The sequence below is a fragment of the Perognathus longimembris genome, chromosome 1 (genome assembly GCF_023159225.1).
Source record: "Perognathus longimembris pacificus isolate PPM17 chromosome 1, ASM2315922v1, whole genome shotgun sequence".
In the NCBI taxonomy this organism is placed as follows: domain Eukaryota; kingdom Metazoa; phylum Chordata; class Mammalia; order Rodentia; family Heteromyidae; genus Perognathus; species Perognathus longimembris.
In genome coordinates this window covers 157,459,089-157,479,805 of record NC_063161.1, presented here as the reverse complement: position 1 = coordinate 157,479,805, position 20,717 = coordinate 157,459,089, and the positions used below count along the sequence as shown (strand labels likewise).

The following is a 20,717-nucleotide window of genomic DNA, read 5'->3' as shown; positions in this document are numbered from 1 at the left end:
TAAGTAAGCTTGGTTGTAGCAATTTGGCTAAAGTCAGATCTGACCCCTGCTCTCCACCCAGTAACGGTGTCCTTCGGCAAATTTCCTCCCCTCTGCGTCTATACAGTGAATGACCTTTAGAAGGCAAGGTCTGGGAAGGCAAGAATCATTTCCCTTGGAGTCCTTGGGCCTGAAAGGGTGGCTAAGGGCTAGGAGGGGAGCTGGGGCGTAGAGCCCTTGGCCTAACAGGCCTGACATATACTACATGGTCATTTACTAGATGTCCATTCTTAGTAATGCGACATGAAAAGCAGAGCCTTCCAAATGTTTCCAGAGTATTTGAAAAGAAATACCTATCCGATCTTCAGGCTGTACAGGGAACAAAATCAAGAAAAGGAGAGAAGCCAGGAGCTGGTGGCTTACACCCGTAATCCCAGCCACTCAGAAAGCTGAAGTCTCCAGATGGTGGTAGGAAGCCAGTCCACAGAGACTCTCCAAAATAACCAGCAAAACGCTGGGCTGGAGGCGTGGCGCCGGTGGTGCAAGCAAACAGCAACCATGAGGCTCTGAGTTTGCTAGACTCCATCTTCAAAAGAGCAAAGAGCAGGAGTGGGAGAGCATGGCTCACAGTAGTAGAACACCAGCCAAGCAGGCAGGAGGTCCTGAGTTCAAGAGAGCCTGAGAGAGAGATGACAAGTAACACAGAGGATGCTAGATGCCGTCCTTACCAGAAACAAAGACGCTCGCGAGCTAAACGCGGGATCTGGATGGACTGGGGTGCGGTAACATTGTTCCAGTCATTGTAGCAAATGGCCCGGGTCTAACCTGTTCTATGGGAAGTGACAGGAGGGGTGCACCAGAACCCGTTATTTCCCCAAGTTTCCTTTAAACCTAAAAGTGTTCTTAGAAAAGTAAGGGCTGCGTGTGTGTGTGTGTGTGTGTGTGTGTGTGCGTGTGCGCGTGTGTGTGTGCACGCGCTCACAGCCTTTTGGGTGAGCGCATGCGCTCTGTGCGGCACTGGGGTCTGAATTCGTGGGCTTCGCTCTTGCCCTTCACAAAGATGGCCGCCGCCGGCGTCGGGATGGGGCCCGCCCGGAACCAAGAGGGCGGCCGCCCCGGGAGGAAGCGGAAGCGCGCGTCAGCCGGTAGTCGTGCAGGTCGGCGGTGGGCGCCAGGCCGCGCAGGGCGCCGCGGTCCGGGCATGAAGCTGGGCCGGGCCGTGCTGGCGCTGCTGCTGCTGGCGCCGCTCGGGGTGCGGGCGGTGGAGCCCATCAGCCTGGGCCTGGCCCTGGCCGGCGTGCTCACGGGCTACATCTCCTACCCGCGCCTCTACTGCCTCTTCGCCGAGTGCTGCGGGCAGAGGCGCGGCCTCAGCCGGGAGGGTAGGGCCCGGGGACGGGGCTGCGCGGCCGTGGGCGGGGGGGGGACCCGCCGGAGACTCGCCGCCGCCCGCCCGCCCGCCGCGCAGCCGGGATCCCGCGCCTCGCCCGCGGGCCCGGCCCGGCTGGACTTCGCTCGGAGGCCCGGGCGTCGGGCAGCCCCGCGATCGGGACCGGCTGTCAGCCGGGTCCCCCCCGCCCCCCTCGCCGCGGAGGCAGTCAGGGCACCGCGGAGGGGGGCGGCCGGGCCGGGCCGGGCGCAGCGCCCGCCGCCCTGGGCACGCCTTCGCCCCGGGGGGCGGGGGGGGGCGGTAAGCTGAACCCCACTCTCCAGCTGCTGCTCCGCCCCCCTGACTCGCCTCTGTCTTTCCCCAGCGCTGCAGAAGGATCTGGACAGCAAGCTCTTTGGCCAGCATCTTGCCAAGAAAGTCATCTTAAACGCCGTGTCCGGCTTCCTGAGCAACCCGAAGCCCAAGAAACCCCTCACCCTCTCCCTGCATGGGTGGACCGGCACCGGTAAAAACTTCGTGAGCAAGATCATCGCGGAGAACATTTACGAGGGCGGTCTCAACAGTGACTACGTCCACCTGTTTGTGGCCACGCTGCACTTCCCCCACGCCTCCAACATCACCCTGTACAAGGCAAGGGCCATGGCGCCGGGGCTGGGGTTTCTTTGTGGCGGGATGGTATCTGGGAACTCCACGGGTAAAGGAGTGTTTGCTCCCCCATTGAAAGCGGGGAAGCCGCCCGTGATGAGGTACACCTGTAATCGCAGCGCACAGGAGCAAAGATTGAGGCCAGGCCTGTGCTACAGACTTAAGGCCCTGCCTAGAAATACAAAGGCCTGGGGGTGTCACTCAGTGGAGTGCTTGCCTAGCAGATGTTGGGTTCAGTCCCAGTACCAGCTAGAGATGTAGCAAGGTTACACCATCAGAAGTTGTAATGATTTCTCAAACTGCGTTTCTCAAACTAGGCCCAGCTATACTCGGTTTAGTACAGGTGGAGTCATGGAATTTTGTTAAAGATGGATATTATCAAATCCAACTTGAAGGATGGATCTTCAGATCTCCTATTCCTTGGAAGAGAAGACATTTCTAGAGAGACCTCTAAGTTTGCTTTTCTTTTGTGCCAGCACTCGGGACCTCACAGTCATTTCGCTTGCTTGCTCAGCTGGCGCTCTACCATTTGAACCACGCCTCCAGCCCGGCTTTTTGCTGTTTTTTTGTTGCTGGATCTGAAGTACTGGCCTCCAGCTGTGGTCCTCCAGGTCTCAGTCTCTTAATTACAAGCGGTAGCCATAGCACCCAGCACTATGTTTGCTCTAACTTCAGTGTTGCAGGCTGCTTTCAGTTTAACTTGGGGATTGGTAGCCCCAGCTAGAGCCAAAGATGCACCTGGATTTGTGTCCCAATGTTCCCTCCCCCTAGCTGTGTAGCCTTGGGAACACGTTCTTCATTACGAAATGAACAGCTGAGATACTTAGCCCTGCTAGCTACTCAGGAGGCTGAGATCTGAGGATCACAGTTCCGCCCAGGCTGAAAAGTCCTAGTGAGACTCCTATCTCTAATTAACCACTCAAAAGGGGAACTGTGGCTCTAAGTGGTAAGAGTACTAGCCTTGAGCAAAAAAAGCTCTTGGAAAGGGCCTAGGCCCCCAGTTCAAGCCCTACAACCAACAAAAACAAAAAAGATACTTATCCCTGACTGTGTGCGCATATATCCCCCTCTCCATTCTGCTTGGTGAAGATGAGGGCCGCCCACCATCCAGGAACTCCTAGGATGCTGTCAAGTGATGAAAGTTCTAGGCAGATCAAGATGAGTTGGTCATCTTAGGACTGAGGCTCCGTCAAGTTCATGACTGTGTGACTTTGGACAGACGACTTAACCTCTCTGTGCCTGAATTTTCTCCTGTGTGGAAAAGGGAACCCAACAGAGCTTGGTGGTGCATTTCTGTAATTCTAGCACCTATGCAGCTGAGGCAGGAGAAACACAAGTTTGAGGCTTGCCAGGGCTATATATCATAAACCCTGTTTCAACAAACAAAAACAACAGAAAAGGAAAAGAAGATGTAAAAGGGAAACAACAGCCCTCAGTGGCTTGGAGGAAGTGTGGTAAAGTGTTAGGCCATCAGTTCTGAGTGGTGACCCACAGCGAACACCCAGCACCTTTGGTTATTCCTCGTTGGTCAAGGCTGCAGGGTGAGGAGACCTCAGCGTTGGGGTCTCACGGCCTGAGTGGATCCCTGGTGACTCCCCTTCTCTCCCCAGTTAGCCGCCTGAGGTCTCTGTGCACCCAGGCCCTGCCATTCCTGCAGAGGGGGGCTTGCTAAAGTCAGGGACTCGGCAGGGGACCCCAGGGCAGGCCGCACGCCGCAGCTTCTTTGGAAGCAAGCCTGTGCATGGGACAGAGTATGGCTCAGTTCCCTCCAAGAGCTCGACAGCGTAGGTAAATCCCGGGGCTGGGGTGTAGCTCAGTGGCGGAAGGCTGGCCTGCGTGCCTGAGGCCCTGGCTTTGCTCCCTGGTATGAAAGGAAGGAGGAGCAGCCCACCTCGGCAAGTCCTTATGGCATGTTTCTGAGTAGGCAGAGTTATTTCAGAAAGTCCCAGTCTTTATTCCAGAAACGATGTGCCTCTCTTCTGTGTGTGTGTGTGTGTGTGCGTGCACGCGCGCATGTGCGTGCATGCCACTCTTGAACTGAGGGCCTTGTGCTCTTGCTTGTGCATTTTCACAAATCTAGCGCTCTACCACTTGAAGCTACAGCTCCCCTTTCAGCCTTTTAGGGGTTAATCGGAGATCAGAGTCGTACAGACTTTCCTGCTCAGGCTAGTTTTTTTTTTTTTGGCCAGTCCTGGGCCTTGGACTCAGGGCCTGAGCACTGTCCCTGGCTTCTTCCTGCTCAAGGCTAGCACTCTGCCGCTTGAGCCACAGCGCCGCTTCTGGCCGTTTTCTGTATATGTGGTGCTGGGGAATTGAACCTAGGGCCTCGTGTATCCGAGGCAGGCATTCTTGCCACTAGGCTATATTCCCAGCCCCCCAGGCTAGTTTTGAACTGCAGTCCTCAGATCTCCACCTCCTGAGTAGCTAGGATTACAGTCTTGAGCCCACAGCATCCAGCCACGCCGCCTCTTTCTTCTCGAGTGCTGAGAGCCAGAGCACCGGCGCCCTGCCTTCTCCAGGGCGGCTGAGTGGGCGGAGGCCCTGTGCCTCCCACCTTCCGCCACCGGGTCTGGTGTGCGGGCCTTGTGTGCCCAAGTGAAGCCATTGCTCTCGTGTATGTATGTGTCCGGACTGGAGCTTGAACTCACGGCCTGGGCAATGTTTTTGCTCCAGGCTGTCACTCTACCTCTTGAGCCACAGTTCTACCTCTGGTTTTTTGCTGGTTAAGATAAACCAGCCTCACAGGCTTCCTTACCCAGGCTGTCTTTAAACTGTTAACCTCAGATCTCAGCCTCCTGAGCGGGTAGGATGAAGCCATTGTTCTCAGCAGAAGCTGTTTGCAGGGGCTGGGACAGAACGTCCCAGAATGCTCCAGGTCTTGGTCCCCTGGGTTGTGCGTGCCAGGAACGCTGCCCTGACTCCGCCCCCTCATCCTCAGGACCAGCTGCAGCAGTGGATCCGCGGCAACGTGAGCGCCTGCGCGCGGTCCATCTTCATCTTTGATGAGATGGACAAGATGCATGCGGGCCTCATCGACGCCATCAAACCTTTCCTTGACTATTACGATGTGGTGGACGAAGTCTCCTACCAGAAAGCCATCTTCATCTTCCTCAGGTGAGCCTGGGAACGGCCGAGACGCCATTGAAGACCTGTGGGCCTGAGCCAACCGGGATTCCTGGCAAAGAGCGAGCCCTCCCCTCCCTCCCTCCCTCCTCCCCTCATTGCCGTTGCTTTGCAGCAATGCTGGAGCAGAGAGGATCACCGATGTGGCCTTGGACTTCTGGCGGAGTGGGAGGCAGAGGGAAGAAATCAAGCTCAAAGACATGGAGCCAGCCTTGTCCGTGTCTGTCTTCAACAACAAGAATAGTAAGTTAGGGCCTGGTCCCTAGCTGCACCCTACGTGTGGCCTGGGGTGGGGGAAATGCAGATTCTCTTCCAGATGCTGGTCACGCCTGTCATCCCAGCTCCTCAGGAGGCTGAGAACTGAGGATCCGCATGCCCCCGAGTAGGCCTTGAGCTGTCCCGCTTGTCTGCGGTGGCCAGTGGTATTTACTGAGCACCCGCTGTGTGCAAGACACTGTTGGGAAGGAAGAGCTTTGGGAGCTGAGTCCCAAGGATCATGGCCAAACAGGGCGTGACGTCATGGCCGGCCCCGGCTCTGAGATGTAGACACTGGGCAGGACAGAGCCGGGTCCGGGGACAAGCGCCTGGTGAGGCCCCGGGTCGCTCCTCGCCCCACCCCTGGGCGGAGTCCAGGTCTGCGCTCCGCCCCGCCTGGACACCGGGCAGCAGAGCTGTCCACCATGTTGCTGGTCCATCCGCTGCCCCTGAGAAGCCAAAGTTTCTGAGATAAATGGGGGGGCGGGGCAGAGTCCACCTGAGGAAGTGTGGCCACCTTCCCGTTCCTCTGCCGCTCTGCCAGCTGTGCATGTCCTCCTGGCCCGGCCCCCTGAGCGTGGGACCCTTCCACCCCATCCGCCCCTCTCCATCTCTCAGGCAGACTTGAGGGGCCTCCCGCAGCCCGCCAAGCCAGTCCTGTAGCCGTCCTGGGGCCCGGACTCGGGCCCTCAGCACGAGTGCTGGACCGCTCCCTCTGGCTTTGTGGTGGTTAATGGCAATTGGAGATAAGTCTTCTGGATTTGTCTTTCCATACTGGCTTTGAACCTCGATTCTCAGATCACAGTCCCGCGAGTAGCTAGGATTATGGGCATGAGCCACAGTACCCGGACTTTTGTTAGCCACCTCTGCCGGCACAAAAGCATCGTGACCCGCAGGTGTTTGTAAGCAGCTCCCGGGTTCCCTGTGTGCCTTCATGCTGGAATGGCCTCCCGGGGGGCAGGTGCCCAGCTCTTGGGGGCGCCCACAGTGTGTGTTGGGTGGGTGGGTGGTGGTAGAAGGACAAATGGAAGTCGCTCGGCCTTTCTTCTTTCCTCCAGGCGGCTTCTGGCACAGCAGCCTCATTGACCGAAACCTCATCGATTATTTCGTGCCCTTCCTGCCCCTGGAATACAAACACCTGAAGATGTGTATCCGGGTGGAGATGCAGGCCCGGGGCTATGAGGTGGACGAGGACATTATTAGCAGAGTGGCGGAGGAGATGACATTTTTCCCCAAGGAGGAGCGAGTCTTCTCTGACAAGGGCTGCAAAACTGTGTTCACCAAGCTAGATTATTACCTCGATGACTGAGAGACAGTCCCAGACTTCGCCCCGGTGCCGAGAGCCCGTGCCTAGCTGCCAACGCCTCTCCTGGGAGGGAAATCGGTGAACACATCCCACTGGCCATGCGCATGCCCCTGGGAGCGGGAGCCGGAGCCGGAGCCGGAGCCGGAGCCGGAGCCAGAGCCGGAGCCGGAGCCGAAGCCGAGCAGGACCATGGACAGGGACGCACCGCTTCCGGAGCCTTCAGCCAGGGAGGGGCCGCCCAGCTCCCAGCCCACCTATTCCAGGGCCCATGATTTTTTAAAAAATTATGTTTTAATTTCAAGTGTTTCTGTTTCAAGGAAGGATGAATACATTTTACTGAAAATGTGATAACTGTATTTAACATGCTTTTTAACACTGTGAGGAGCTTTCAGAGTCTTAAGTGGTTGCCGTGGTGTGTTTAAGTTCCCGTTATTGTAACACATAGGTTGTGGGCACAGGGCCTTGGCATTTGTCCCGTGGCATGGCACAGAACATTCTAGGCTGTCCCAGGATGACCACAGCCAGCCCCCCAGGCCAGGGAGGGCCTCCCTAGGGGGGCTGCCGTCCCCCAGGGCCTCCCAGGTCTTTAATCTCTGTAGTGGTGGAGGACAGAAAGAGCTTAGTAATTCTGTGGACCTTGTGGACATCTCAGAGCAGCAGCTGGGGGCCCGGATTTGCTACAGAGGCTCCTCTGCCAACACTCGGCTCTCCGCTGGAGTCTAACTTGTGGGAGTGTTATCCAGTTCTTTAAGCTTCTTCCTCATTTGCCACTAGGTTCTGTTCAGTCGGGGCTCCCCGAGCCTATGGAAGCTTAGTCTCCCTTCCCATGACGCCCAGAAGGGCGACACTGATGACTGAATGCAAGGAGCTGCCGCTTTCTAATCGCACTTCATGCAGAATCTGTGCAACAGTGTGTACACGTGCATGCCTGGCACTTTGCACACACTAGGCAAGTGCCCTCCCAGAGCCACAGCCCAGCCCTTTGAAAGCATCTTTTTGTGTGGGTTTGTGATGGCATGGGGGCTTGAACTTAGGGCCTGGGCACTCACCCTGAGCTTTTTTTTTTTTTTTTTGCCAGTCCTGGGGCTTGAACTCAGGGCCTGAGCGCTGTCCCTGGCTTCTTTTTGCTCAAGGCTAGCACTCTGCCACTTGAGCCACAGCACCACTTCTGGCCATTTTCTGTATATGTGGTGCTGGGGAATCGAACCCAGGGCCTCACGTATATGAGGCAAGCACTCTTGCCACTCCCAGCCCCCACCCTGAGCTTTTTTACTCAAGGCTCTACTGCTAGAACCCTAGCTCCACTTCTGGCTTTTTGGTGATTAATTGGACTTTCCTGCTCAGGCTGGCTTCAAACCTCAATCCTCAGAGCTCAGCCTCATGTAATCCTCGGATTTCAAGTGTGCATCGCTGGCACCCAGCAGCTGGCACCCCTCCTAAAGGGATTTAGGACTTTGTGTCCGCTCCTCAAGCTTGGGCTGAGGGAAGACTAGCAGATGCCGTGCAGGTTAGAATGCCACGAGGCCTAACAGGACCTCTAGGCCCCCATCACGGGGACTTGGGGAGCAGCTGACGGACCCCGCCTGGTGTTCCAGTTCAGCAGAGGCCTCCAGCAGGAGCAGGGGCTTGTTCTGTGCGGCACGAGCGGGCGCAGGTAGCTACTGCCAGCATGCTTGCAGGACATTCCTAGCAGAGGAGGGGCGGAAGGGCCGAGGCAGCTTGGGTCCAGTGTGTACTATTCACAAGGCCTTCAACTCAATCTCTGGCACACACACATACACACACACACACAGGCAGCTTAGTTGCCCGACTAAGGTAGGACCTGTGTGCCGCAGTTACCCAACCTTAAGTCAACTCCTTTTCAGGAAGGCCCAGGCCCCAGGTCAGATCCCAGTGGGCCCAGAAGCGACAGGTTGGGCCTAACCTGAGGACAGCATACCTTACACCTGGGAGCACAAGAAGGGAACCTGGGGCCCTCAAACTTAGTCCTATGTCTTGGAAGGTTCGAGAAGTATGGGGTGGAGTGGAAGCTGTACCAGGCTCAACGCCGGACCTGGAGTTAAAGCACTTTCCACTGAGATGGGAATTGAGTGGGGACAGTGGCCATGATTTGTGTGCGAGTCAGTACTGGGACTTGAACTTGGCTTGGATGCTGCCCCTATTTTTTTATTTCTTGCCAGTCCTGGGGCTTGAATGCAGGGCCTGGGCGCTGTCCCTGAGCTTCTTTTTGCTCAAGGGTAACACTCTACCACTTGAGCCACAGCACCACTTCCGGCCTTTTCTGTTTATGTGGTGCTGGGGAATCGAACCCAGGGCTTCATGCATGCTGGGCACTCTACCGCTAAGCTGCATTCCCAGCCCCAGTTCCTTAGTTTTTTTTTTTTTTTCTTTCCCGTCCTGGGGCTTGAACTCTGGACCTGGGCGCTGTCCCTGAGCTCTTTAGCTCAAGGCTAGTCCTCCACCACTTGAGCCAGTGCCACTCCCAGTTTTCTAGTTGTTAATTGAAGAGTCTCAGGGACTTTCCTGCTGGGGCTGGCTTTGAACCAGCTCTCAGCTTCCTGAGCAGCTCGGATTGCGGCTTGCCCCTTAACTTTTTTGCTCAAAGGTAGGGCTCTGCCACTGGAGCCATAGTTCCACTTCTGTCATTCTATTCTGGCGGTTAATTGGTGATATGACTGCTAGATTTTTGCTGCCCAGACTGGCTTTGAACTTCAATCCTCAGGTCTCCGCCTCCTGAATAGTTAGGCTTTGTGATGTCTGCACTGAAATCAGACAGTTCGCATCCCGGGTAAGTCAGTTACCTGCTCCCTGAGGCGGGGCAAAGTGCGGCTTAAGCTGAGGCCCACGAAGAACCATGTCTTCCTATGGGCCAGCTGGAGGAAAGGCCACAGCTCGGTTCCCTTGCTGGAGCTGGGGTTGGGATGGCATCGGTGAGCCACAGCCACGCATGCAGTGGCTTTAGGGGGGCATGTGTGGTAGAAGCTCACCTCTTAACTCACGAAACTGACCACCACCTGACATATCACTTCACCTTTTGTTTGGGGTAACAACCTTTGAGACAAACAGATTTGGTGTGAGCCAAAGACAGCCTGTACATCCAGCGAGAGCGCCGAGCTGCTGAAGCACCGTGACTTACCACTGAGAAAGAAGGACATTTCACAATATAACACACAGGCTTTATTACTTCAGTTAGCGGGTCAGTTTGAGCTCTTGTGCACACGAGGGCGGGGCTGAGGCCTTTCCCAGCTCCACACGCGTTCAGTCCAAAGGGCTCAACACGTAGGGTACATTGCATCAGTGTAAACAGAGGAATCCATTGCTCATCTCCTCTTGACCAGCTGCCCAGAGGGTGTAACGGTAACTTAGCTCCAATGTGGAATATGTCCTAAAACATGGAAGACTCATCTTCCTGCCTTTTGTTGTTGTCAGTCCTGGGGCTTGAACTCAGGCGCCATCCCTGAGCTCTTTTGCTCAAGGCTAGCACTCTACCACCAACCGGAGCTCCAGCTCCACCTCGGCTTTTTCTGAGAGGCTTATTGAAGGTAAAAGTCTCCGATTTTCCTGCCTGGGCTGGCTTTGAACACTCCTCAGATCTCAGCCTCCTGAGTAGCTGGGATTATAGGCCTGAGCCACCAGGGCCTGGCTTATCTTGGCACTTTTACTCTGTGTCAACAAAATAGTCATTTTACCATTTTTACACACAGAAAAATGGTGCACACGGTTCCAACCATGTCCGCAGTGGCACTGCAGCTAGGGCTGAACCGTCCACGCTGGTGGGAGCCCTAGTCCGGCCTTGCGCTGCTCTATGGGGCGCCAAGGTGGGCAGCCATGGCTTCCACCCACCTTGCTGACCTACATCTGTGACCGTATTGTACCACACATGATAGTCTGTAATACAGAGAACCTGAGAATAATAATTAGGGGATTTTTGTGCGTATATGCATGTGTGCACTGGTCCTGGGGCTTGAACTCAGGCCCTGGGTGCTATCCCTGACCTTTTGTTCTTAAGGCTAGTGCTCTACCATTTGAACTACAGCTCCACTTCCAGTTGTGTTTTTTTTGTTTCTGCTGGTTAATTGGAAACAAGAGTCTCATGGACTTTCCTGCTGAGGCTGGTTTCCAACCATGATCCTCAGATCTCAGCCTCCTGAGTAGCTAGGATTACAAGTGTGAGTAACTGGTGCCCAGCTTTCCCTAGGTTTTAAAGTATACAATATCTCATACTTTATCATAAAAATGCAGAAGAACACTATTAAAACCACACATGTGCTTGTAAACGCCAGGCACCTGTGGCAGGACAGCCCACCCTTGTCAGTCAGCGCGGTGTGCTGGTCGGGGCGTGAATCGGTTTTGGGGAACAGACCTGTCCTCTTGGCTCCAAACACTGCTGCCTGGAGTTGAGCTTGACAACAGTATCGAGTGTAACAGACAAGCATGTCACTGTGTGAGTGTGAGTGTGTATGTACGCGCGTGGTGTGTGCTGAGCCGCCAGCGATGCTGGGTTTGGGGGAGTCTGGAGGTCACTGTGCCCAGCAGACGGGCTTCCAGGAAGGCTGGGGCCCATACAAAGCGGGAGACAGACAGGACCCTGAACAGCAGGCAGCAGGCCCAGACCCAAGGGAACTGTGTCCTGAGCTGCAGAACCAGGGTCAGCCCTCCCTGACTCCTCAGCCCACGTCAGGAGCATGGGGGTGCAAGACCACATCGTCCCCGCACACAGGGATGCAGGACCACATCATCCCCATAGACATTGGGGTGCAGGACCACGCCCTTCCCATAGATGCTGAGTGTGGGCACTGGGGTGCAGGACGCCGTCCCTGTAGACACTGGGTGCAGGCGCTGGGGTGCAGGACCATGTCCTCCTTGCAGACACCCCATCTGCCGGTGCCCCTGACCTCAAGTGCAGACGCGGAGGCCCGCGGGCGCCCTGCCCCTTCTCCTGCCCCACAGTGGCTTCCGAGGCCACAGAGGATGAGGACGCGTCGCAGGGCCTCCTCCAGGCGCGCGCCTTCGACAGCAGGAAAGAGCTGCGCGGCGGTCCGGCTCCATCGACGGCCAGTGGGCCAGTGTCTGCAAAACTAACTTAGCCACTTCCGGCCCTGCCCGCTGACAGGCGGAAAGGTGGAAAATGCCGCGGGGTCTCCAAAGGGGTTCTGCATGCACGGCGGGGCTCGGGGGGCCTTGCTGCGCCCAGGTGCCTCGCTGCCCGCACACAGAGGCCCTCAGTAGAAGTCCAGCCGTGACTGTACAGTCTTGCAGCCTTTGTCTGAGTAGATCTTCTCATCTCTGGGGAAAAACGTCATTTCGTCAGCCACCTTGGTGACAATGTCTTCGTCGACGGCGCTGCCGCGGGCCTGCATCTCGGCCCGCACGCACATCTTCACGTGTCTGTACTCCAGGGGCAGGAAGGGGATAAAGTAGTCGATGAGGTTCCTGTCTATCAGCACGCTGTGCCACAGGCCACCTGCAGAGCAAGACGGGGGCCCCGTCACTGCCACCGGGCCACACCCACTCAACGCGGCCCTCTCAAGACCGTCATCCATCCGGCTGTCTATCCATGGAGCAGGGACTGGGACTTGAACTCAGAGCCTCATGCTCTTGCTTGGCTTCCGTGCTAGAGGCTGGCCCTCTACCACCGGAGCCACGCCTATATTTCCAGCTTTACGCTGGCTCCATGGAGATAAGTCTCCTGAACTTTTCTGACCAGGCTGGCTTTGAACCGGGATCCTCAGCTCTCAAGCTCTTGAGTAGCAAGGATGACAGGCGTGAGGCACTGGGGCCTGGCTCAAGTTTGGCTTTTTTGTTAGTTAAGTCTTGGCTGGAGCGGCTGATGCCTTGAGGAACCTCAGCAAGGCCACAGCACGAGGTGTAGGGCTCATGTGGTGGTGTGGCAGGGCACCCCCCCCCCCCAGGACTCACTGTGCTTGTTGTTGAAGACCCCAACCGACAGCACGGGCTCCAGGTCCTTCAGCTGGATCTCCTCCCTCTTCCTTCCTGCCCGCCAGAAGTCCAGGGCCGTCTTAGTTATAAGGTCCCCTCCCGCATTGCTGAGAAACAAAGATTCAAGTCACACTGAGACTGCTGTGTCTCCAATCCACAATGGCCAAACCATGGAAACAACCCAGATGCCCCACGACAGATGAGTGGACCCAAAAAAATGTGGTAGCTGTGCACAATGGAGTACTACATAGCGACTAGGAATGCTAAAACGATGGCGTTCACAGGGAAATGGTCAGATCTTGAACACAAAATGTTGACCGAGACAAGCCTAGAACACAGAGAAGGAAGGCGCATGGTCTCCATGATATGTGGTTGTTGGGGGGGTGGGGAGAACAGTAGAGATCTGGTCTATAAAATGACAAACTTCTTTTCAAATGGTATTTCCACATGTTTTAGTCAGCGACTTTACAGTATGTCTCTAAAACCAAACAATAAACTAAATAAACATAAAAAGGTCCAGGATAGACCTATCAGAGGATCACAATAGCTCAACAGCTATGTACACATGGTTACATAAGATGAGGCTAAGCAAAATGAACTCCAAGAGAAGGAAACAAGAGGATTTTATTCTTGTCATTATGTTTAATGTACTAGGTGAATTTCCTTTGGCATACCCTCTGTGGTCACTGTATATGATTTTGATACACTGGATATCGTATATATACTTATCTGAACTAGGGAAGGGACAAGAAATGTACTCACTACCTTATTATGTAGCTGTATCCCCTCTGTACATCACCTTGTCAATAAAATTTAATTAAAAAAATAAAGTGATGGGAGGTTGCAGGGGAAAAAAAAAGACTTTGGTGACTCATCAAGAAAAGTACTATTGGTTTTCTTTTCCTAATGTATCTGTTGTTGGGAGTTGCTAAATCAGATGCTACTATTGTATAACACGTTTCCGTTTTCTTGCATCATTCTTACATAGTTTAGGCAGTATGTTTTAATTATAAAGACTATCTTTTTATAATTGTGTGTCGCAATAATAAAGTGGTTATTTTCCTTGAAAAAAAAAGAAAAGTGCTAACTCTAAGCTTCCCCACCCCCTGTACTGAGAATCCAACCAGAGCTCGGTGTGTGCTAAACATGCACTATACTACTGAACTGGGCCCCAGCCCTAAGCTTTATTCCTTCTTTTCTTTTCCTCCCATGCTGGGAAGCAAACCCAGGTCCTTGTGTTCACTGTACAAGTGTGCTACCACTGAGCTATACCTCGACCCCTGCTCCCGAGCTGTAGATAAGTGTATATGTATGCATGCATACATGTATGTATTGTAATGCTGGTACTTACTGGGGCTTGAACTTAGGGCCTTATGCCCTTGCCGAACTTTTCACTTAAGTCTAGCACTCTGCCACTTGAGCCACAGCTCCACTTCTAGCTTTTTGCTGGTTAAGTGGATATAAGAATCTTGGGGAGGGCTGGGGATATAGCCTAGTGGCAAGCGTGCCTGCCTCGGATACACGAGGCCCTAGGTTCGATTCCCCAGCACCACATATACAGAAAACGGCCAGAAGCGGCGCTGTGGCTCAAGTGGCAGAGTGCTAGCCTTGAGCGGGAAGAAGCCAGGGACAGTGCTCAGGCCCTGAGTCCAAGGCCCAGGACTGGCCAAAAAAAAAAAAAAAGAATCTTGGGGATTTGTATGCCACTGCACTAGCTGCTTTATTCTTTTTTTTTTTTTTCTGGCAGTGGTGGTCATGGGGCCTGGGTGCTGTCTCTGAGCTTTTTTTTGCTCAAGACTAGTGTTCTACCAGTTTGAGCCACAGCTCCACTTCCAGTTTTCTGGTGGTAAACTGGTTTGTTTTTTGGCCAGTCCTGGGCCTTGGACTCAGGGCCTGAGCACTGTCCCTGGCTTCTTTTTGCTCAAGGCTAGCACTCTGCCACTTGAGCCACAGCGCCACTTCTGGCCATTTTCTGTATATGTGGTGCTGGGGAATCGAACCCAGGGCCTCATGTATATGAGGCAGGCACTCTTGCCACTAGGCCATATCCCCAGCCCTCTGGTGGTAAACTGGAGATAGGTCTTACAGACTTTTCTGCCTGGGCTGACTTCAAACCTCAATCCTTAGATGTCTCCAGAGTAGCTAGGAGCCACCAATGCCCAGATTTTTATTTGCTGCCAGTCCTGGGTCTTGAACTCACAGCCTGGGCACTGTCCCTGAGCTCCTGAGCTTCTTTTGCTCAAGGCTAGCACTCTACCACCTAAGCCACAGCACCACTTCTGGCTTTTTCTGTGTATGTGGTGCTGAGGAATCAAACCCAGGGCTTCATACACACTGGCAAGCACTCCACCACTAAGCCACCTTCCCAGCCTCAGCTTTCTTCTTCTTTTTTTTCCCCCCAGCTTTATTCTTTTTTCTTTTTTTGGCCAGTCCTGGGGCTTGGACTCAGGGCCTGAGCACTGTCCCTGGCTTATTTTTGCTCAAGGCTAGCACCCTGCCACTTGAGCCACAGCGCCACTTCTGGCCATTTCCTGTATATGTGGTGCTGGGGAATTAAACCCAGGGCCTCATGTATACGAGGCAAGCACTCTTGCCACTAGGCCATATCCCCAGCCCCCCAGCTTTATTCTTAACCAAGGAATAGTTACTAAGTGCTACTGAGACCCCAAAAGAAAAATAGGCCATGTGTGTGCCCCAAGACACTGAACTCTGGGTCTCTAGAACTTGCTAAGAAGATGCTGTGGCTCTCTATGTGCCTCAGAAGCACCTGCAAGTTACAGCTGTCCATTCCCAGAGATTACTTCAGCTCACTCACCCTGTCCACACCTGACAACCAGATAGTAAAAGGCATAAACAAATCATTCTGAAGGCCTGGTAAACAACATGCACGTAGTGTATGAGCTGATAGCTGATAACGTACACCTGTAATCCTAGCTACTCAGGAGGCTGGTATCTGAGGATCGCAGTTCAAAGGCAGCTTGGGCAGGAAAGTCCATGAGATGTTTATCTTCAATTAACCACCAGGAAAAAAAAAAGTGGCTGTGTGGCTCAAAGTGGTAGAGCACTAGCCTTGGGTCAAAGAGCTCAGGGACAGCGCCCCAGCCCTGAGTTCAAGCCGCACAACTGACGGAAAAAAAAAAAAGCTGGAAGTAGAGGTGTGACTCAAGTGGTAGAGTGCCTTGAGCCAAGAAGGCTAAGAAACAATAACCAGGTCTTGAGTTCAAGCCTCAGAGTAGCACATATACATAAAAACAAAACAAAAAAACCCAAGATGTCATGAGGGGAAAGGGAGGGGCCGGTAGCTCACCTGAGGAAGATGAAGATGGCTCTGCGGTAGGAGATCCCATCAATCTGCTCGTAGTAGTCTAGAAAGGGCTTGATGGCGTCAATGATCCCAGGGTGCAATTTGTCCATTTCGTCAAAAATGAACACAGAGCTGGAACAGGCGCTCACGTTCCCCCGGATCCACTTCTGGAGCTGGTCCTGCACAAACCATAAAGGAAGATGCACCCTGGCTCAGGCCGTGTGCTCGGGAGACAGAGCAGGGCGCTCCCTCCCACGTCCCCATCCACTGGCGAACAGCTTCGCCAGACGTGGAGACTGCCAAAGGTGAGTGCAGAAACGCAGCCCTTCCTAGCTCAAATGTACACTAACTTCCTCTTGCTAATGAAAGATGCAGGGGCACATAAATATTTATCATTCATATTAATCACACCCTAATTTTCATCTCAATGTGGACTGAAATCTCCAGACAATACTGAGGAATAAGGGAGAACAGTAACTTCTCACTACTGTGGGAGTTACGCCCCAGAGCCTGTGTGACAGTGAGGCCACAGCACAGCACATGGGGTGGCTGTGGATGGAGGTGCAGTGCCCAGCCAGGGCCCTGGCTGCTACAATGTGCTAACGGGCTGCCCGAGAAGCGTATCATGAAAAGCATCCGTTCCAAGCTTCCTGCAGCTAGCTGCCTTTTCTCTGAGAGGCCGGAGCAAGCACTCAGCCACTAAGATCCGTCTCCAGCACCTGCAGTGGGGCCCGGACTCAGGGTTTCACCCTTGCTTGATCTGCTTGCTCACGGCTAGTGGGCAGTCTGTCACTTGAGCCATGCCACCGGACTGGCTTTTTGCTGGTTTACTGGAGCTGGGAATCTCAGCTTTGAACCATGATTCTCATATCTCAGCCTCCCGAGTAGCTGGGATTACAGGCTGAGCCACCAAGCACCCAACTCCAGTGCTCTCTTGAAACAAAGACACCTAAAAAGCAATCTCTCAACTCTAGAACACAAAAAGCCACAAATATGCTCTCAAGAGACTTACAACAAAATCTACAAAGCAAGATTCTTTCGGCCGGGCGCCAGTGGCTCACACCTTTAATCCTAGCTACTCAGAAGGCTGAGATCTGAGATGACTGGAGCCAGTTGGGCAGGGAATGTCCATGAGACTCTTATCTGTGGCTCAAGTGGTAGAGTACCAGCCTTAAGTGAAGAAGCTAAGGGACAGGGCTGGGAATGTGGCCTAGTGCTTGCCTAGCATGCATGAAGTCCTGAGTTCAATTCCTCAGCACCACATATACAGAAAAAAAGCTCAAAGTGGCACTCAAGTGGTAGAGCGCTAGCCTTGAGCAAAGAGAAGCCAGGGCCAGTGCTGAGGCCCTGAGTTCAAGCCCCAGGACTGGCAAAAATAGATAAATAAATAAAAGCTAAGGGACAGCCCTTAGGCCGAGTCCACGCCCCAGTAGCAGCATGCACACACACTACCCACACCCACACCCAAATAAAGATGACTGCTTCCTCTTAGATATCTTCCCCAGCTTAATCCAAGAGCCACTTTCACTTCCTTGTTCATGTAAGTTTCCATTTCTCATTTGTCTCCATTTAGCAGGAAGAACATGAGTGATGACAAGGAAGACATTGAGTGAAAGGGGAGTGAGCCCATTAGTTGTGGTCTAAGCACCTTAGAGGGAACAAGTGTGGAGATCCAATTCTTTGAGACTTTCTTTGAAGAAAGCAATGGCAAGGACTTGAAGGACAAGAGGAGCAAAGGGAATGAAAGCCAGTCAGGAAAACTTCTCCAGTTGAGGCTGCAGCATGGGTAGAGATCAGTAAATAGAGTTATGACCAAGTAAAGCATTTAAGACACCCCACCTTAGCCAGGCACTGGGAGATCACACCTGTAATCCTAGCTACTCAGGAGGCTGAGACCTGAGCATCTCAGTTCAAAGCCAGCCCAGGCAGGAAAGTCTGTGAGACTCTTACCGCCAGTAAACTCCTCAAAAAGAGCTGGAAGTGAGTCTGTGGCTCACGTGGTAGAGCACTTTCCCTGAGCAAAAGAAACTCAGAGATAGCACCTAAGCCCTGAGTTCAAGTCTCAGGATTGGCCAAAAGGCCGAGAAGCGATTCAAGTCCCAGGGTTGGCAAAACAAAAGAAAAAAGTTTATAGGGCAGCCCTATAAGCCATCAACTGGCATCTAAAAGTGCCTTAAACTGGGTATAGTTGTGTCCACCTGTGCTGCCAGCCCTCAGGAGGCGGAGGCAGGAGGACTCAGAAGCTCAAGGCCAGACTGGGACACATAGTGAGACTCGTGTTCATAAACAAAACCGAGTGCCTTAACTCAGTAGAGCCTGAGGCTCCCGCAGTGCAGAAACAGAGAGAAGCTGAGGCCAGGCGGGTGCATTACTGCAATGTCAAGAAGCAGAAGCTGGTCAGCAGGTGGGTCCCCAGGCAGGCAGGGAGCCCCTGGGAATTCTCTTGCCTGGTACACTTTTGTCTTCTGCTCATGAGGAAAGTGCAAAGTTGATACAAACAGGTGGACAAATTTACTCTTCAGACCTCGAGGATGAAGGTTTTCAGCCACAATCTGGCTGACAAAATTCTTGCCTGTCCCAGCCCAGCCATGTAAGGACAGCGTCAGTGGTTTCTTGGTGTGTTTGTTGTTCCTGAAGCCGGTTAGGGCCTTGAGGATCACTTCTGTGGCCAGGTGCTGTCCAAACAGCTTCGTCTCCAAATCCAGCTTGAGGGCTGCACAGCCAGCCCCAGGAACAGAGAAAAAAATACACGTTAAAAAGGCAACAGAAGCTGGAAGCCGGTGGCTCAGGCCTGTAATCCTAGCTACTCAGGGGACTGAGATTTGAGGATCACGGTTCAAAGCCAGCCCGAGATATCCGAGAGACTGATCACCAATTTACCAGCAAGAAGTTGGCAACAGAGGAGTGGTTCAAGTGGAATAGCTCCAGCCTTGGGTGAAAAAGCTAAAGGGCAGTGCCCAGGCCCTGAGCTCAGGCCCCAGGATGAGCACAAAAATGGGGGGTGGGGGCATGAAAGCAGCACGTCCCCAGCTGGGCAGGGTGGGAGGCTCGGCGTGGCGGGGTCCCGGCAGGGCCTCTGGAAAATCCCTACGGCAGCATGGAGGCGGAACCACAGCGTTTGGCCGGTGTTAAGTTCCTTGGCACTTAAGAACTACAAAATGGGTTCAGGCCTTCCAGGAGGAACTTTCTCTTGGCTTCGCTGCAGGGTATTTCCTCCCCGCCCTGCGCCTCTCCACCCCAGGCAGCCCTGCTGGCTTGTAAGACAACCGAGGGTCTAAGGCCCGCACCCGGGGGGGGGGGGGGGAGGGGGCTGCCATGGCGGCTTCTGCTTGGGATCCCAGGGCCTGCGGCCGGGAGGAGGGTCCTGGGGCAGAGCCCGAGCCACAGGCTGCTTCCGAAGGTGCGGCGGCCAGGGCCAGAGAGTCCTGGAGCCGGCCGCGGCCACCTGGTGCCTCCGGCCCCGGGCCGGCCGCCCGCGCCCGCCCGCCCGCCCGCCCGCCCGCCCGCCAGGCCCCCGCCGGGGCGGCTCGGGAACGCACCCGCGGCGTCGAGCGGCCGCTCCTCCACGCAGCACTCGGCGAAGCGGCAGTACAGGTCGGTGTAGGAGAAGAAGCCGGTGAGCGCCGACGCAGCGCCGACCGCGAGGCCCACGCTCACGGGCTCCAGCGCCGCCGCCAGGTGGGCAGCCAGCAGCGGCCACAGGGCCGCGGGCCCCGCGAGCCGCCCGGGACCCCGCATCGACCTCCCGAGCCGCATTCGCGCCAAACAGTGGCCGGCCCGGCCCCGGGAAAGCCGAACGTCCGGCTCTCTGCGTCACTTCCGGTACAGGCCCCGCCCGTTCCGGGGGCGGCCATGTTGGGGACGGGCAGCGAGGTCCGCGCGCCGCCATCTTTGTAAGTGGCACGAAGTCATGCAAGTTCTTCATGATCAAATGAGCCCTCTCCGTGACTTCTTTCTTCCTTCCTTCCTTTCTCTTTCTTTCCTTATTTCTTTCCCTTCTTTCTTCCTTTCCTTTTCTCTCCTATTTTTCCTTTCCTTTGTTCTCCCTTCCCTTCCTGTCTCCTCCCCACCCTTCCCATCTCCTCCTCTACCTCCCTTCTCTTTTCATCTCTTTCCTTTTCTTCTCTGCTGTGCTGAGGATGGAAACCCAGGGCCTTGCACACAATAGACGGGCAGTGTGTGTGTGTGTGTGTGTGTGTGTGTGTGTGTGCGTGTGTGCGTGTGCTGTTACTGGGGCTCCAACTCAGGGTCTCATGCTCTTCCTTGGCATTTCCACTTGAACCCCACCTCCTCTTCCACCTCTTTGCTGGTCAGTTGCAGATCTGTCTCCCTGCGCAGGCCTTGACCCACAATCCTCAGAGCTTAGCTTTCTGAGTAGATGAGGATGATAGGTTGTGAGCCACCCACACCCAGCTGGAAAAACAGTTTCTAGAAGTCTGAATTCATCCATCCATCGGCCTACCAGTAGTTCACCGACACTTGCTCCAGGCCAGACTCAGTGCTGCACACGTGCCTGGAGCTTAGCCTGGCTAGGACAGACACAGTTCTGCCTTCACACAGTTCTGTCCAGGTGAGACAGATAGACTCATGCCCAGCATGGCTGGAGCTAAGATACAGAACGTACAGAATAAACATATACAAAAAAATGACTATGGAGACTATGTGTGTAATCCTAACTACTGAGGAAGTGAGATCAGATGATCATGGTTCAAACCCAGCCCTGACAGGAAAGTCTATGAGATTTTATATCCAGTTAATCACTAAAAAAAAAGCCA

The 20,717-nt window shown here is 54.3% G+C and overlaps 2 protein-coding genes across 2 annotated transcripts; one reads left to right on the top strand and one right to left on the bottom strand.

Annotated features, from left to right (window-relative positions):
- Positions 1-1,138: 1,138 nt before the first annotated feature.
- On the top strand, positions 1,139-6,826 carry Tor1a (torsin family 1 member A). Its single transcript, XM_048344808.1, has 5 exons — positions 1,139-1,361; positions 1,734-1,999; positions 4,953-5,128; positions 5,253-5,380; positions 6,451-6,826. Exons 1-5 carry the CDS (start codon positions 1,181-1,183, stop codon positions 6,699-6,701), a joined length of 1,002 nt encoding a protein of 333 aa, XP_048200765.1. The 5' UTR covers positions 1,139-1,180; the 3' UTR covers positions 6,702-6,826.
- A 3,935-nt stretch (positions 6,827-10,761) lies between these two features.
- Tor1b (torsin family 1 member B) lies at positions 10,762-19,734 on the bottom strand. The gene is made up of 5 exons (XM_048344795.1): positions 19,482-19,734; positions 18,390-18,655; positions 15,946-16,121; positions 12,618-12,745; positions 10,762-12,162 (listed from the first exon to the last, which is right to left on the bottom strand). The coding sequence occupies exons 1-5, from the start codon at positions 19,696-19,698 to the stop codon at positions 11,921-11,923; spliced, it is 1,029 nt and encodes a 342-aa protein (XP_048200752.1). The 5' UTR covers positions 19,699-19,734; the 3' UTR covers positions 10,762-11,920.
- Positions 19,735-20,717: the final 983 nt, after the last annotated feature.

Coding starts and splice junctions, on each gene's coding strand:
- Tor1a (XM_048344808.1), top strand. CDS start 1,181: ATGAAGCTGGGCCGGGCCGTGCTGGCGCTGCTGCTGCTGGCGCCGCTC. Junction 5,129..5,252: donor GCCATCTTCATCTTCCTCAG/GTGAGCCTGGGA, acceptor GTTGCTTTGCAG/CAATGCTGGAGCAGAGAGGA. Junction 5,381..6,450: donor TGTCTTCAACAACAAGAATA/GTAAGTTAGGGC, acceptor TCTTTCCTCCAG/GCGGCTTCTGGCACAGCAGC.
- Tor1b (XM_048344795.1), bottom strand. CDS start 19,698: ATGCGGCTCGGGAGGTCGATGCGGGGTCCCGGGCGGCTCGCGGGGCCC. Junction 18,656..19,481: donor GCGGCCGCTCGACGCCGCGG/GTGCGTTCCCGA, acceptor CTGGCTGTGCAG/CCCTCAAGCTGGATTTGGAG. Junction 16,122..18,389: donor AGAAGACAAAAGTGTACCAG/GCAAGAGAATTC, acceptor TGGTTTGTGCAG/GACCAGCTCCAGAAGTGGAT.